Consider the following 16,322-nt stretch of genomic DNA (forward strand, 5'->3'; position numbering starts at 1 on the left):
TGTTTGTTCCTTCATTTATTTTAACTAGGCAATATTCATGATTCCTACAAACCCTCCTCCCACATTCCGAAAGCCAGAGCTGTGGTCAGATAACTTCACGGATTTTGTGAGGCAGTGTCTTGTGAAGAGCCCTGACCAGAGAGCCACAGCCACTCAGCTCCTGCAGGTATGAATCACCCTGCGATGCTGCCTCTCTCCATTTCATGCACTGGCTGACCGGAAAATGCTATTACGCCACCTACCTGGAGGTAGCAGGAAAGAAATATAACACGTTCTCTGTCTCCGAGGTGCTTTGGATGTATTTGAGTAGAAAAGAATGTTAAATCATTGGACAAGATAGCAGTGCAAGAATTTACAGGGCTGTATGGGATTAGAGAAAGGGAATTGATGTTTAGTGAGCACTTGCTGTGTGCCACATGCTTTGCACATGTTATGCCATGTAATTATCACATAGATCTTGTGAAGCCTGGGTATTATTACAGTTATATGGTCAAGAAAAATGGAGGTTAGGGAGGTTAACTCATTTGGGGTCACTCAGCTGGCATACAGCAGAACCAACATTAGAACCTGGGTCTTTCTGATTGCAAAGCAGGTGTGCCATCAAGTCTGTCGAGTTCTGCCAAGAATTGAGATCACTGGTGAGTGCTGTTGTAGCTCAGGATAGCAGGAGGCCACTTTGGAGAGGCTAGGAGTGCTTTCCTGGAGGAGGTAGCTTCTATGCCTGGGTCTTGAAGGATGGGCGAGCTTTGGCAGGCAGTATGCTCAGTGTTTAGGAGTTTGGATTCTGAAGTCATACTGGCCAGGTTTGAATCCTGGCTCCCTATTTACTAGCTTTGTGACTTTGGACAAGTAACTTAACCTGTCTGTTTTTCTAAGTTTCTTAAAGTAAGGATAAAGTACCTGCATCATATGGTATAGTGATTAAGTGATATAACATGCAACTTGGAGCAATGCTTTATGTGTATTGCATATAGTATGCTAAGGACTTAATAAGTACCTTAGCCAGTGGTTTTCAACCATTTTAGACCCAGTGCTTCCTTTTTATAACCAACATATATATGTGTTAAAGCGCTCATTAGTTTTCTGGAATGGAAATGCTATAGGACACTGAACAGAATAAGTGAGATGAATTATTCAGTGATTTCTTTTTTCTCTCTCTTTTTAGAAATAGAGTCTCATTCTGTCACCCTGGCTAGAGTGCAGTGGTGTCATCATAGCTCACTGCAACCTCAAACTTGAAGGCTAAAGCCATCCTCCTGCTTCAACCTTCCCAGTGGCTGAAACTACAAGCACATGCCATGATATGGGCCTAACTTTTTTTCTTTTTAGTAGAGCTGGGGCCTTGGTCTTGATTTTGCTCAGGCTGGTTTGGAACGCTTGAGTTCAAGTGATCCTCCGGCTTTAGCCTCCCAGAGTACCAGGATTATAGGCATGAGCCACCATGCCCAGCCTGTTCAATCATTTCTAAACAATGTCTTTATTACATTAAACTATTCCTCCAGAATCACTTCCCCAAACACTGGCCCTTTTGTGTAGCTTTTGAAAAAAATTTTTGAAATTACCTCTTAGAGTGCACATACAATCTGAGACATTTGAAATCTGTGCAGAACGTGCCATAGTTCATTGCTTTGTAGGACAGCTGCCCATTTTGCAGGATTGCTAGAGTCACTGCCTCCTATTCCATGCCATTTGTCTCTCTAGACGTTGTGACAACTGCAACGTACTCTCAACATGTTTACAGAACTTTGTCTAGAGCAATGTTTTCAACCTTTTTGTCTCAGGGCTCACTTGAACCTATAGTTAAACTTCTGTGGCACACTTAAATTATGTTGATCAGAAAAGGGTAAAAAATTTTCAAAATAATTTAATTAATGATCTTTAAAAATTTTCATGGCAGCTGGGCACGGTGGCTCACTCCTGTAATCCCAGTACTGTGGGAGGCTGAGGAGGGAGAATTGCTTGAGCTCAGGAGTTTGAAACTTTCCTGATTGACAGTGAGACCTTGACTCATTAAAAATAAAAAACCCAGCTGGGCGCCACAGCAAGCACCTATAATTCCAGTGGCTTCCAGAGGCTGAGTCGTTGGGATTCCCACAGCCTGAGTCTGAGGTTGCAGTGAACTATGATACCATTGCACTCTGCTCAGGGCATAGGGTGGGACTCTGAATAAAACAACAACAACAGCAATAAAGCAAAGAAATAAAAAAACAAAAAATAAAGAAATTTTTTAAAAAGTAAAAAAAAAAAAAGAAAAGAAAAATTTTTAGGGCATACCTAAGATCCTCACATCAGTTGAAAATCACTGGTCTAGAAGGTGATACACCCTATTGATGTTTTTTAGATTTGATAGAGAAATGGCATAGGCGTTCCAGCCAAGCTAAAAAGTGGGCAAAGCTCGAATGTGCATCTGCTCAGAGTTGTAAAGTGAGTGGTTTAGCTATTGTCTGAAGCATAAAAAGAAAGATTAGATTTACTGATTGATTCCACATGTTATCAAGTATCCTCTATGTGTCATATAAACTGTCTCCAGTGTTTTCCACCTTCTTTTTTAAGCACCCATTTGTCAAGAGTGCCAAAGGAGTGTCAATACTGCGAGACTTAATTAATGAAGCCATGGATGTGAAATTGAAACGCCAGGAAGCCCAGCAGCGGGAAGTGGACCAGGATGATGAAGAAAACTCAGTGAGTGGCAGGCACTGCCATGGGCCTCAGGCATTGATGTTTGTTATGACATGATTGCCAGGCTAGGTAAGATGAGTAGGAGATGATGGATGAGCCTGGAGTTGGGAGTCTGAAGTATCTGTGACCTAACCTGGAGCAAGGCATGCCAGAGGCTTGCTGGGTCTTTGCTCACTCTTCTCCCAGTGCTTCCTAAAACACTTAAATTCCACTCTTTTACCACATTATCTTTTATTCAGTTTTAACATTTTATTTTGGAGAGAGAATGCTCAGGTCTGAGACCCAGTTTCTTCATGCCCTTTTGGGGAATCTGGGAGCCATACTCCACATGTAGCTTTTATACTTACAGACGCCCTCACAACCTTGCCATTCCCAGGGTATTCACATCAGTTTCTTAGATCTATATTGCAAAACTTTAGTAGAGAAAGAAATCTTAGTCCCAACTTGAGGTTTTGTCGTTTTACAGGAGGAGGATGAATTAGATTCTGGCACGATGGTTCGAGCAGTGGGTGATGAGATGGGCACCGTCCGAGTAGCCAGCACCATGAGTGATGGAGCCAATACTATGATTGAGCATGATGACACGTTGCCATCACAGCTGGGCACCATGGTGATCAATGCAGATGATGAGGAAGAGGAAGGGACTATGAAAAGTAAGGCTTTTATTTAATCTACTAACTTCCTAGACAATACATGAACATTTCAGAGAGGATAGGTTCTCAGGGTTCATGTAGACGTGGTCTTGAGTGCCTGCTTTTGTTGCTACAACCAGGGAAGTAAAAGCATTGGAGCCTTGTGTAGAAAAAAAGCTGAAAGAAAGGTTGGAGGCTGTAAATATCTCATTTTACCTCAATTCATGCACTTTTTAGTATCCATGGGTAAATCCTGCCTGTGATGATTATCACTGTGATACGATTTCTATTTCCCTCATTCCTTTTACATTTATTAATTTGTATATTATTTCCATATTGAAGAATCATCCTTTCCCCCTTGCTTATTTATTTATCCCATTATATATTAATATTACCTGTATGGATGTATAAGTATTTGTTCTATTCTTTGGGTAATTTTGCAATGAGATCATTATTTATTTTGCTTTTCAAATTTTCCTAACTGGCTATTAGAGGCATTTTCAGCTTGGCTCCTGTGTACTTTTTTTTTCCTCTGAGGCAGAGTCTTGCTTTTTTGCCTGGGCTAGAGTGCAATGACATCATCATAGCTCAAAGGTCAAGCAATCCTCCTGCCTCAGCCTCCAGAGTAGCTGAGACTATAGGAGCATGCCATAGTACTCAGCTAATTTTTTTCAATTTTCAGTAGAGAGCAGGTCTTGCTCTGTTCAGGCTGGTCTCAAATTCCTGAGCTCAATTGATCCTCCTGCCTTGGCCTCCCAGAGTGCTGGGATTATAGGTGTGAGCCCCTGCACGTGGCCTCCTATCCACTTTTGACACGCCCTCATTCTTTTGTTCAAGTACTACCAGTTACTTTAGGCTTATTTTGAATTTTCTGTACCATAGTTCTGGAAGCAAACATATCTTTAAGGAGCCCTGATTCCTTTTATTGGAAATTGGTATTTAGAAACCAAGATCATCACTATTTTGGGGCTCTTTCAACAGACACAGTTAAAATATATACATATATATAGTAGAGAAACCCACACATACATATATATATTCATTTTTATATTCCATCTGTGTGTTTGTATGTTCATATATATAACATACATAGTTTAATATGTATTTTGTATTTAAAACCATGAGCCTATTATACATTTGATTCCAACCCACTGCGATAGGGTTGATTTTTTTCATCCTATATAATTTCTGTCCCCCAGTAGTGAGGAATCCCACTATCTGCCTTGTTATAACTTTTCTTATTTGTTATATACAGTAGAACTTCCATAGTTAACTCCCTCCCTACATTGACCACTTCCTTAAGTTGACCTAATTTTTCATTGACTGGACATACACCATATGTACCAATACAGTATGCCTAGTTCCTTATGCTGACCACTTCCACATGTTGATCAATTTGTAGTCCCTTGGGTGGCCAACTTACAGAAGTCCTACTGTATTTACTTATTTGTTCAGGACTCATATACATATCAAGTATTTTTAAGAATTGTTAACTTATCCCCCTAAGAGAGGCATCTTTACCAACTAAAATACAGTCTTTATCTTTAGCCTTCAGTATCTGATTATAATAAAACATTTTTCTCAAGTTAAATGGGTCAGCTTATTTCTTCCCTGCCCTTGTCAGTATAGTTGTGATTCATTTGTAATGCAGTTAGACTCTTTGTTACAATCTGCATTCCACTTTGGTTATTGCTGGGAGTAGAATTACAGGTATTTTGAATTTTTACATACTTCTTTTACAAAGTTTCTAGAATTTATTTTTTTCAGGAAAACTCCCCAAATATTGCTGATGTCATAGCATGTCCAGTAAATTACAACTTTGAGCTCTAGATTGCCTCTTTAATCCTTTCTTCCTCTCATTTTGTTTTATAGCCTGAAAAATGGATACTTGCTAAGTGTTTAGAAAAACATCAGGGCCTGCGCTAGTCTCTTTAAATTCTTTACTTCGTTTAGTGTCCCTAGGTAGTGTTTCATCCCTGAAACTCAGGATTAAAGCACCCTAGAAATACTGTGTTTGGAGTTACATAAATAATTGGCTAAATGTTATGTACTAGATTTCTTTCCACCTCCTCTGCCTTTTTTAAAGTAACCTATGTGGTTTGTTAGGAACGTTGGTTTTAAAATAATGGGCTGCTGACCACTAGTTCATTTCATTGACTCTGAGCACTAAATATTGCACTTGCCTTAAGGGCTTTAATTATGTAGGTGATTGTAATCACCATGTAACATAACTAGGCTGACCCATTAGCGTGTGTTGTGCATGCATGCGTTAGGGAAAAATCTGCCCATCTTTATTTAAAGAATTTTGTTCCAGATAAGATTTTCATATTTCAAATGCTAATTAATTCAATGAGTTGCTTATTCTTTTCAATTTCTGAACTTGGATAGTTTTAACATGTCTAATGAGAAACATGTATCTGTTATTATAATCATGACAAGAGCCATTTAAAAACCTCAGCAGTCACAGGCTGACTGACATTAAATAAACTCGGTTCACAATCTGTCGCAGATCTTGCAATTCAATTTTTGAATTACAAGTTTGACAGATTTGCCACTTACTTTAAGATCTTTACCCCTTACTGTTTTAGGAGTTATTTAAACTTAAACTATTATGGAAAATTAAAACTTATATACAATTACACAGAAAAACATCATGACCCCTGTGGACCTGTCACCCAGCTTCAAAAATGATCAATTTATTACCTATCATATTTCAACTTCACCTTCCCCCAAACAAATAGCAAGCTGAATTAATTTAAAGCAAATATTGAGTTACCATATCACTTCTTCAGAATTTGTTTTTAAATATTTAAAGCAGACCAAATACAAACCTGGTTCAGATACTCATAATTCACTTTCCTTCTATGGGTTCAGTAAAAGTAAAGAATTATTAAATTTATTTATATTCATTGCCCCTTGTAGCTCAGATAATCAACAACATTTATAAACATTATATAGATCATGGCTCATAACAGAACTTAAATTTCTGGAAGTTAAAATTTGTGAAAATAAATCGGCTTGGCCTTTGAATCTGTATGAAATATTTATCCTTGGGAATTAAAATGATAACTGTTGGGGAAGCCTGTGCACGTGTGGAGGCAGGGGTGTATAGAATATAGAAACGCTCTGTACCTTCCTTTCAATTTTGCTATGAACTTAAATCTCTAAAAAAATAGTGTCAAAATTTTTGTCACCTTCCACATACAACATTTAATAAGAAAAGACACATACCACTATAATTGTTTACAGTAGATTTATAGAATCTAATTTGAGTTTGTAATTTTAAAGAAACTTTAACATGAACATAGGCAGATTTTTGCATTTACAATTTATTGTTTAGGACATGTAGGTCAGAACTTTTTCTGAACTTTTTTTTTCTTTTTGAGACACAGAGTTTTACTGTTGCCCTGGGTAGAGTGCCATGGCATCATCATAGTTCACAGCAACCTCAAACTCCTGGGCTCAAACGATCCTGTCTCAGTTTTTCTGTTTTTAGTAGAGACGGGTTCTCACTCTTGCTCAGGCTGGTCTTGAACTCCTGAGCTCAGGCAATCCACCTGTCTCAGGCTCCCAGAGTGCTAGGATTGCAGGCGTGAGCCACTGCGCCTGACCTAATTCTACTCTCTTATTTTGTTCTTTCTACTCATCATATTTTTCTTTTACTACTTTTTTTCTCTTTTCTTTCCTTCTTTTTCATTTATTGAGTTCTCACCTCCTATCTTCCCCATCCTTCCTCTCACCCCCTCCCACTGTCTGCCACCAGCCAGCAAAGTATATCCCACTTAATTTTCTATTTTTCTAGTAAATTCCATATAGTATATCCTTCCAAAAGGATAATATATTTATCCTTTTTCTGAATAAGAAAAAAGAATTTTCAAACATTTTGCCTTTTTCCAGGCTACCTCTCCCATACTTTGTTATTGTTGATTGGATTTTAAAAAATCCTGAAAGAGCTAAAACACACATTAGCTACTATAATAATTATTTAAAGGCAGTACTTAGACTTACAAAAATATCAAGCTGTCAGTATCCTGCTTACCCTTTCTTCTCTTAGCCTTCTCTTCTGGGCTCATTTTTCTTCTTGAAGTACATCCTTTCATTGAGGGTGTAATGGGTGGCAAACTCTAAGCTTAGTGCTGTGGGTTCCTTTCTTGTTTTTGGCATCTTGAACTTTTCCTTTTTGGATTTTGCGTGCTATGGTTTTTGCTTTTTCTATTTTTATTTTTATTTTTAAGAGGCAGGGTTTTGCTGTGTTGCCCAGCTGGAGTGCAGTGGAATGATCATAACTTCTTGTAATTTTGAACTCCTGGGCTCCGTGATCCTTTACGTCAGCCTCCTGAGTAGCTAGGACTACAGGCATGTGCCACCACACTATTTTTTTTATTTTTTTGTAGACATAAGGTCTCGCTATGTTGCCCAGCCTGGTCTTGAACTTAAGTGATCCTCCTGCCTTGGCCTCCCAAATTGACAGGTGTGAGCCATTGCTCCTGGCCTGTTTTATTTTAAGTCTTCAATTTCTATGTGTTTAGAGTAGGAGGGAAGACCTTTAACACATCAGCTCATTCAGTCATTTTAACTACCTACAAAGAAGATGTTTCTATGCTTTTTATATAAGGTATAAGTTCAGAGAGGTTGTTACTTATTCATAGTTACATGGCTAGTGAGTGGTGTACCTGAGAATTGAAAATAATACTCTGTGTTATTTTCATTCTCCTGAACTTTTGATTTATTTTGGTTGCCTACTATTATATTCATAGGCATTAGATCTATAATCTAAAACTCATCAAAATTAATATTAAGTGTGGTGCTTTTGAGGAGATTCCAGGGATATCTTTTGTTTAAAACAAAAGATGTTATATATGTCAATTTATATATGTTAATTTATTTCATATAATCAGTAGGATGGATGTTGTAACTGTCAATAATTATTAATGTTTAGGTGCTCGATGTATGCATGTCACATATTTTAATCATCACAGTCATGCTGCGTGGTAAATATAATCATGCCTTGCTTTATAGCAGTTGAAACTGAATTGCAAAGAGATTAAGTAACTTGCTTATGGTTACATAATAAGTAATACAAGAGCCAAGCTTGGCACCTAGACGGGTTTGATTTGAGAGCTTATGCTCTCAACTATCAGATTATACTACTTAGAGCAGAGCCCCTCCTTTGTCAATTATGGTGGGGGAGACTAAGGCTTATTTTGTAGTTCATATGTTGGTGAGTCTTAGCCTGTAGTGACATGCCTCTCCTTGTGGGTTATTTCAGTAATTAGCTGTTCTGTATATGTCTCCAGGATTTCCAGAAAGCAAGGGAAGATCATTTTAAAAGAGGCATGCCTCTGATAGGCTAATGATACTGTTCCATCTGAGGGAATTTGTTTGGGGAGTGTATATCTGAATCTATAGTAAGCAGTCAGATTGCAGTTGGAAGGGAGGAGTTAAGCTGGGAGGGATCAGGAATACTTGTAAGAACCATAGAGGCCTGTCTGGATGAAAGGGGTTTTCAAAGTAAAGACATTGGGGATTTTGGAAGAGTTCTGCTGTTTGTCTAGATATGGTTTTTAAATAAGGTCTCTAGAAGAATCTTGTTTACCTCCAAGAACTGAAGAGCGTGTGAAATCTTTGTCAGTGTTAGGATCAGCGTGCCTTTTCTGGGCCAGCAGAGGGAGCTCTGTAATAAATTATGGGATATAATTGTGTTCCCATTTGAGTTCACAAATCCCCTTTCTATGGGAGGCTTTTTAATAGATCAAGACCATTATTTATTTATTTTTACATATATTTTAAGTAACCACAGCAACACTAGGGCAAGGCCTTTAGTTAGGAGATTGGATACCTTATACTTGGCAAAGTTCAAATAAGACTGAAGTCAGCCAAAACATTTCAAAATAGTAACTTTTCCCCTCCTTTCCTAGATTTTTCAGTGAACTTAACCAGAATTGGTGTTTTCTTTCAGCAGCACAGTACCAGGCATATGTGTTTTTTTAATAGTTGTTTTGAGACAGAGTTTTACTTTGTCACCCTTGGTAGAATGCTGTGGCATCACAGCTCACAATAACCTCAAACTCTTGGGCTCAAGCAATTCTCTTGCCTCAGTCTCCTGAATAGCTGGGACTAGAAGTGACCGCCACGACACCCAGCTATTTTTACAGCCTCTTGCTGAGGCTGGTCTCAAACCTGTGAACTCAGGCAGTCCACCCGCCTTGGCCTTCCAGAGTGCTAGGATTACAGGCATGAGCCACCGCGCCTGGCTTTTTTTTTATATTTTAGATGCTGGGAGGTTTTTTGCTAGTTACATGCATTGTGTTTTCTCCTAGCCGTGGCTCATGCTTTTAACTTTGCAGAGTCTTTTCTTACACAGCAACTTCCAATTCTGTGACATCATGTTTGTCTCAGTTTTCTTGTACAATTATGTCTTTTGTGTCATCTTCATGAGCCATACTAGAAATAGAAAGAATCCAACATTCCAAAAACATTAAAATATTTTTGTAAGTAATTCATGTATTTGGATGCAAAAAGGATTTTTTTTTTCAGAAGCAAAGATGGTAAACAAGGAAATGACAGCCCAAAGGATGGTCACTTGCATTAATGTGTACCCATCCACTAAACATTTGGCATGCAGAGGTTCTCCCTGGATCTAATGTCATGAATTTCTCTCAGTATATTCCCAAGAGATGCATATCAGCTGGTCTCCCCTCCTCATCTCCAGGCTTAATAGACCAGACGAGGCAGAACTTGGACTGCAAATTGAATGATTGTTTTCCCTGACTCAAGCCTTTAAAATTAAACTCAGTAAACTTGCTGGAGTGAGGAGGTGGCTTCTTTTTAAAACTTACTTAGTTAATAAAATTCTCATTTTTCCTCTATAGCAATAGCCACATGAATCTCTTTGGAAAATAATTTTAAAGCATTACGGCATAATTAAGTTAGGGCAACTCAGAAGCATATTTCAGTTAAGTGGCCAAGATAATATTATGTAAAAACACATATTTATCATTCCTCAGAAAGTCCTGAGCTTCCTGAAGGCACCTGTTGTTGCTGCGAGTTTGCTCATGTTAAAATCAAGTGAAAGGCCGGACTCTTGTTGAAATGATTTTATTTCAACACTGTCCATCAGATTCTAAATTCAGAGCTGCATAAGGTAGAAATTCTTGACTCACAGCCTATTTTCTTTACACCTGCAGTTGGTTGAAAGGATTTGTTTTATTAGCATTGCCTCTTCTGTGTTTTCTGTCTCTTTTTGTGCACATGCGCTTTCTCTCTCTCTCTCTCACTGGGATTATAGCATTTGAAAGTATAGTAATTAGGACATAAAGTACTGATATATTTTAACACTTCGTTTACCACAAAAACCTTACAGTCCAATGTCTGATCTTTTCAGGATTTTAAAAATGATCATCAGAGAATATTAAGTGTCCATGTATGCTTGCCACTCCGCACAGCATCATAGGAGAGTGTCAGCATCAGTGCAGTTGTATTTAGACGTACCAAAGCTAAAACTTAAAACATCTAGTTGCGTTGGAATCATATATCTGAGTAAGAACAAGAGAAGGAAAAGCAGCTGGGTATGGTGGCTCACACCTATAATCTTAGCATTCTGGGAAAATCACTTGAGGTCAAGAGTTTGAGACCAGCATGAGCAAGAACAAGACCCATCTCTATCAAAAATAGAAAAATTAGCCAGGTGTGGGTGTGTATCCTGGTCCCAGCTACTTGGGAGGCTGAGGCAGGAGGATCCATTGAGCACAGAAGTTTGAGGTTGCTGTGAGCTCTGATGATGCCACTGTACTCTAGCCTGGGTGACAGAGCAAGACTCTGTCTCAAAAAAAGGAAGGAAAGAAGGAAAGAAAGAGAGAAATGGAAATAGGAGAATGAGCTTTAATTTTTGGAATCAGAGTCTTCGGCTTCAAACTTAACTCAGGGTTTTATAAACTGAGTCTCCCTAATCTAATTATTTCCTTTTTTGAAACTCAGTTTCCTGGTTAGAGAAAATGGGGCACAAAAGTTCTGATTTTGTAGTTTTTGTCAAGATGATATGAGATAATAAATTAATGAGTGTATATAAGTACTCAAAATGGTAGGCATTTTAATAAGTATTTGTATTATGAATTTTCTAATATATGAGAGGGAATTTAAACATTCCTTCAACCAGGGCTAATTTTCTTCATCTTAACTCCTTTTCTCTTGATAGCTGTACTTTTAGTTTTTACTCTTGGTATTAATGTTTTTTTGTAAGTGTCACCTCAGGTATGTCTGAGTGCTGGCAAGAAAATGGTTGTGCTGGCTTGGCGCCTGTGGCTCAAGTGGCTAAGGCGCCAGCCACATACACCTAAGGTGGCGGGTTCGAATCCAGCCCAGGCCTGCCAAACAACAATGATGGCTGCAACCAAAAAATAGCCAGGTGTTGTGGCGGGCGCCTGTGGTTCCAGCTACTTGGGAGGCTGAGGCAGGAGACTCGCTTGAGCCCAGGAGTTGGAGGTTGCTGTGAGCTGTGACGCTACGGCACTCTACCCAGGGTGACAGCTTGAGGCTCTGTCTCAAAAAAAAAAAAAAAAAGAAAAGAAAGAAAATGGTTGTGCTAAGGGAAGGCCGTTTGTCAGTTTCAGTAATGTTTTCCCAATGTGCTAAGAAGAGAGAGGGAGCATGTGGGGTGTGTGTGTGTTTTAAATTCCTTGGCAAAAAGATGATACGTGTTTTTGAGAATCTGTTAAATAGCTCAAAATACAAGATGAAAGATTTCAAAGAAGTCCAGACTTTGTATCCACATGAACCTTCTTTTGTAAAGTTTCAAACTCTTATCCTAATACTGTGGAATTTGTTACCAACTGGATTTTTTCCATCTCCCAAAGATAATCACTGTGTTTCACTGTGCATTTTATCAGAAGCTCCCTCTTGAGTGAGGTTTACAATAGAAGAGCAGACATCTTGATACTTATATGTTTCTCACAGTTTCACAAATAATTCAAGGTCATCCTGCCAGAGTGGAGACTAAATCCTAATTGTTTGTGCAGTTCTTCTTATTGCGTCCAGATGTTGGGCCCGCTTTTATCTTTAGAAACCATTAGCATTCTTGATTTTTTTGGACTGAGCCAAAAAGCACAGACTCTTGGTGCCTGAAAATTCATTCAAAACACCCTGCCAGACCACATATTAGTATATGAAAGTACCAGATCTCAGAGTGACTTGGGAGAAGGGCTCTGGGCCTATATTTTTAGAAAGATAGGTCTCCAGTATAGTTATATTGGTAAAAGCAGAGCCAACAACAGCTATAGGAGAAATATAGTTTCCAAGAGAGGGGCAGTAGCAAATAATAATAAAGAACAAAGAAAAGCAAATCCCAAAAGATACACTTTGGCTGTTATTCCTAAGAGATTGGTAAGTTAGTCTTGATCAGTTAGTGGAATATATTTCTCTGGCAGCCTAAACTATTCTGACTTTACTCTTAATCAACAAGAAAATGGAGGTGCATTTTCCAATATCAGCTTAAATGGATCTATAAAGAAAAAAAGAGATTATTTTCTTCATGTTTATGCTCTAAGAAATATCAACTTAGAATTAGTATTTGTTAAAAATAAACAATGCCAACCAAGAACTATTTATTAAGGAATCACTATAGTGTCATTACTGTGTAGTGTACAAAAACTAGTGTCATTACTGCTGACCTGAAACTTAGAGATTGAAAGAAGAAGATGACCTTTGTCATTATCTAATAGTTATGGCAGGCCTACTATTACAATTGTTCTTTTGAATTCTTTGTATGTATAGAATATTATCCTGGGTGTTCCAGATACAGTGGTATTTTGATAATGACACTATTTAGTTAGGAGAAAGGACCTCTACATATGAAGGTAATGAAATACTAGGCCAAATGCTGGGTAAATGGTACAGAAAAGTGTCAAAGGATTTAGGAAAACCAAGGCAAGGACTCAGATATGCAGGAAAGCTGGGGAAGTTTCTAGCAGATATAAAGCCAGAAAGGTAGAAATGAATATTCAGTTTGGCTGAAGCTTATGTGGGTGTTGACTGGATTTTGGAGGACCATGAATTCCAAAGTAAGGAGTTTGAACTTGATGCTGTTAGTAATAGGATATATTTTGATCAGGAAAGTGATACAGTGGAGTCCCAAAAGGCTGCAAAAGGTGAGACCAGTTAGGATATTCTTGTGATAACCATTCTGACTTCTGAAACTTTTGTATCTTTGTAGATGCACTGCCCCTGTTGCTTTAGTTAGTAACCCTTTGAAATTTGTATTTGCATCTTTTTGAATAGCTATATTAAAACAAGTAGAGCACCATTGCCCAGAAATAAGGTCAGTTCACTTAAAGGCAGTTACCAAAACTAAACTGCTTAACAGGAAGAGTCGTTCAGGACTCCAGGGAATCTTTTAAGTAGTTATTCTAGTGATTCTTAGTGGTTTCAAAGAGCACTGGAATATACAGGGTCACACACAGCCCCTTGGATAATAACTTGTATAACTAAATGCATCAATTAAATATAAAGCACTTAAGTACCTGGTCACAAAAACAAAAACAACAACTACATACACATAGCAATGTTAGATTAAAAAAGAAAGCCTATGATAAGAATTGCACATTAAGGCATTCTAGGCCTAAAGAAAACATATGAGGGATTACTAGAGTTATATTTTTGCAAATATTTATGCATGAAACAGAAAAGAAAGTGCAGGTTCTGCCCAGTTCTGTAGTTTGGACAAAATTAATTACTATTTAGAGAGAAAATAGTTATTATAGGAATTAAGGAAAGAGTAGGCCGACCATGGTGGTTTACATAGTAACAGTCTGGAATATGAAGGTTTGAAGTGGAAGGCCATAATTTTAAGGTCCAGTAGGTAGTCATTCCAGTGGGAAAAGTGGGCTTCAATCTTTGATTAAAGCTTCTTCTCACTTATAACTACCCTGATGTTGTGTTACAAGTTAATATGAGTCCAGAAATAAGGACAGATAATAGCAGAAAGGGGTCTTGTTGGTTTTTCTTTTTAATTGAGTTATTGATATATAATTCATATACCATGCAATTCACTCATTTAAAGCATACAGTTCTGTGGCTTTTATTATATTCACAGAGTTTTAAACCATCACTGCCATCTAATTTTTAATGTTTTACTGTTTTTTAATTGAGAAATAATTCATGTTATAGGATTCTTCTTCTTGCTATATAATATTCCACTGTTGGATATACTACATTTTATTTATCAGTTGGTAGATATTTGGGGTTAAGTCTTTTTGCTTTTGCATAGTGTTTTTCAAAGAAAAATAGAAGATACGGTTGCTTATGAATTCACTCCTTTGTGAGCTTCAACAGATTGTCCATTTAGCTTGATGAATGCTGCCTACAGTGAAAAATAGGCCAGTTGTAGTATTGGAGTTCATGTATTTCTTGCACCAGATAAAAGAATCAGAGCAAGATGTGACTATTTTCAAGGCTTGGTTTCTTTGCTTTCGTCCATTTTTCCTATGGCTTTAGGTTTCTTGTATTATCATTCACTGAATGTCTTCATTTTCTGGGATACATTTGAAAAAATACTCTAGCTCTAGTCAAAACAAAAAGCCCACTGGCAAGCTGAAGCCCTGGGGACAGCCTGGCCTTTAATCAGCTTGGAGTGATTCTCTCATGGTTTTCAGCACTGTCAGGTTGCTGTCCACCACACTTGATCATTTGTCTAACTGAAGGGTGCTGAAAGAAAAGTTCAAAGATAAGGTTACTGGGAAAATTCCATTCCCTCACTCCTTGTACACTTAATGGCAGTTCTAACATGTTGAGAATCTTTATTTTGATTTTAGAGAATTTACAATCTGAGATGCAGCTTTTTAAACTTAAAACCTAACAATTGGCATTCGAATCCTGTCCTTGTTGGTTACTAGCTATGGAATCCTAGGCAAATATCTCACCTGTAAAAGGGGGATAAAAACACATACCTCAGAATATTCTTTGAGGATTAAGTGAGGTAGTACATTGCCTGGGATTTGCTTGGTATCTGGTAAGTGCAAAGCCTCTTCCCTCCCTCCTTTATATGGTGGTCATAAAGTTGGATAAGAACATCATGTGAAAGCCTGAAATGTAGACGGTACTCAATAAAGGCTTGTTGAATTTGAACCTGAGTTCCCAAAGAATGGAACTCTTTTTGTAGATTTAGGGTGGGGTTTATGAGTGTGTGTATGTGTGTGTGAGAGAAAGAGAGACAGATTGGACTGTATCAGTTAGCTTTTGCTGTATAACAAAAGACCCCCGCCCCCATGTAGTAGCTTATAATAGCTCCATTTTATATAATTCACAATTCTGGAAGTTGGTAGTTAGGTTGGACTCAGCTAGGCAGTTCTTCCAATCTGGGCTGGTTTGCTCTGCTCTTTAGTCAGCTGGGGCTGGCTGATTTATGAAGTCCTCAGCTAGAGACATCTGCTCACCAGCCTCTTCATGTGGTATTTCATCATCTTGCAGGCTCATTCAGACTTATTTTCTGTAGTAGAATACACATAATTTTTAAGTTTCTTCTTGCTATGCATTTGCTATTGTCTCAGTGACCAAAGCAAGTTAGATAGGTAGGCCCATTGTGGGAAAGCAGAACTCAGGAGGGGCTGGGCATCATAGCTCATGCCTGTAATCCTAGCACTCTGGGAGGCTCAGGCGGGTGGATCTCCTGAGCTCCATCCCGAGCAAGAGAGAGACCCCATCATGGCAAGAGTCTGTAGTCCCAGCTACTCAGGAGGCTGAGGCAAGAGGATCGCTTGAGCCCAAGAGTTTGAGGTTGCTGTGTGCTATGATGCCAGGGCTGTCTACCTAGAGTGACAGAGTGGGACTCTGTCTCAAAAAAAAAAAAAAGAAAAATAGCAGGAGGATGTTACTGTAGCCATTTTTGAAAATAGTATGTCTTAGATACTAATTGTGATAAGGATGCAAATCTCTTTACTGAGAATTATTATTCTAGAAAATCAGGGCTCGGCGCCTGTGGCTCAAGCGGCCAAGGCGCCAGCCACATATACCTAAGGTGGC

At 38.3% G+C, this 16,322-nt stretch overlaps 1 protein-coding gene across 1 annotated transcript in view; it reads left to right on the forward strand.

Moving 5' to 3' along the window:
- Positions 1-16,322, forward strand: part of STK4 (serine/threonine kinase 4) — an 88,287-nt gene that overhangs the window by 27,444 nt on the left and 44,521 nt on the right. The window contains exons 7-9 of the mRNA XM_003787628.3: positions 29-166; positions 2,554-2,682; positions 3,146-3,332. Of these exons, the coding sequence (XP_003787676.1) occupies positions 29-166; positions 2,554-2,682; positions 3,146-3,332 (454 nt within the window). The remainder of the gene's footprint in view (positions 1-28; positions 167-2,553; positions 2,683-3,145; positions 3,333-16,322) is intronic.

The sequence above is a fragment of the Otolemur garnettii genome, unplaced genomic scaffold, assembly GCF_000181295.1.
Source record: "Otolemur garnettii isolate 467f Iridium unplaced genomic scaffold, OtoGar3 scaffold00023, whole genome shotgun sequence".
NCBI classification, from domain to species: Eukaryota; Metazoa; Chordata; class Mammalia; order Primates; family Galagidae; genus Otolemur; species Otolemur garnettii.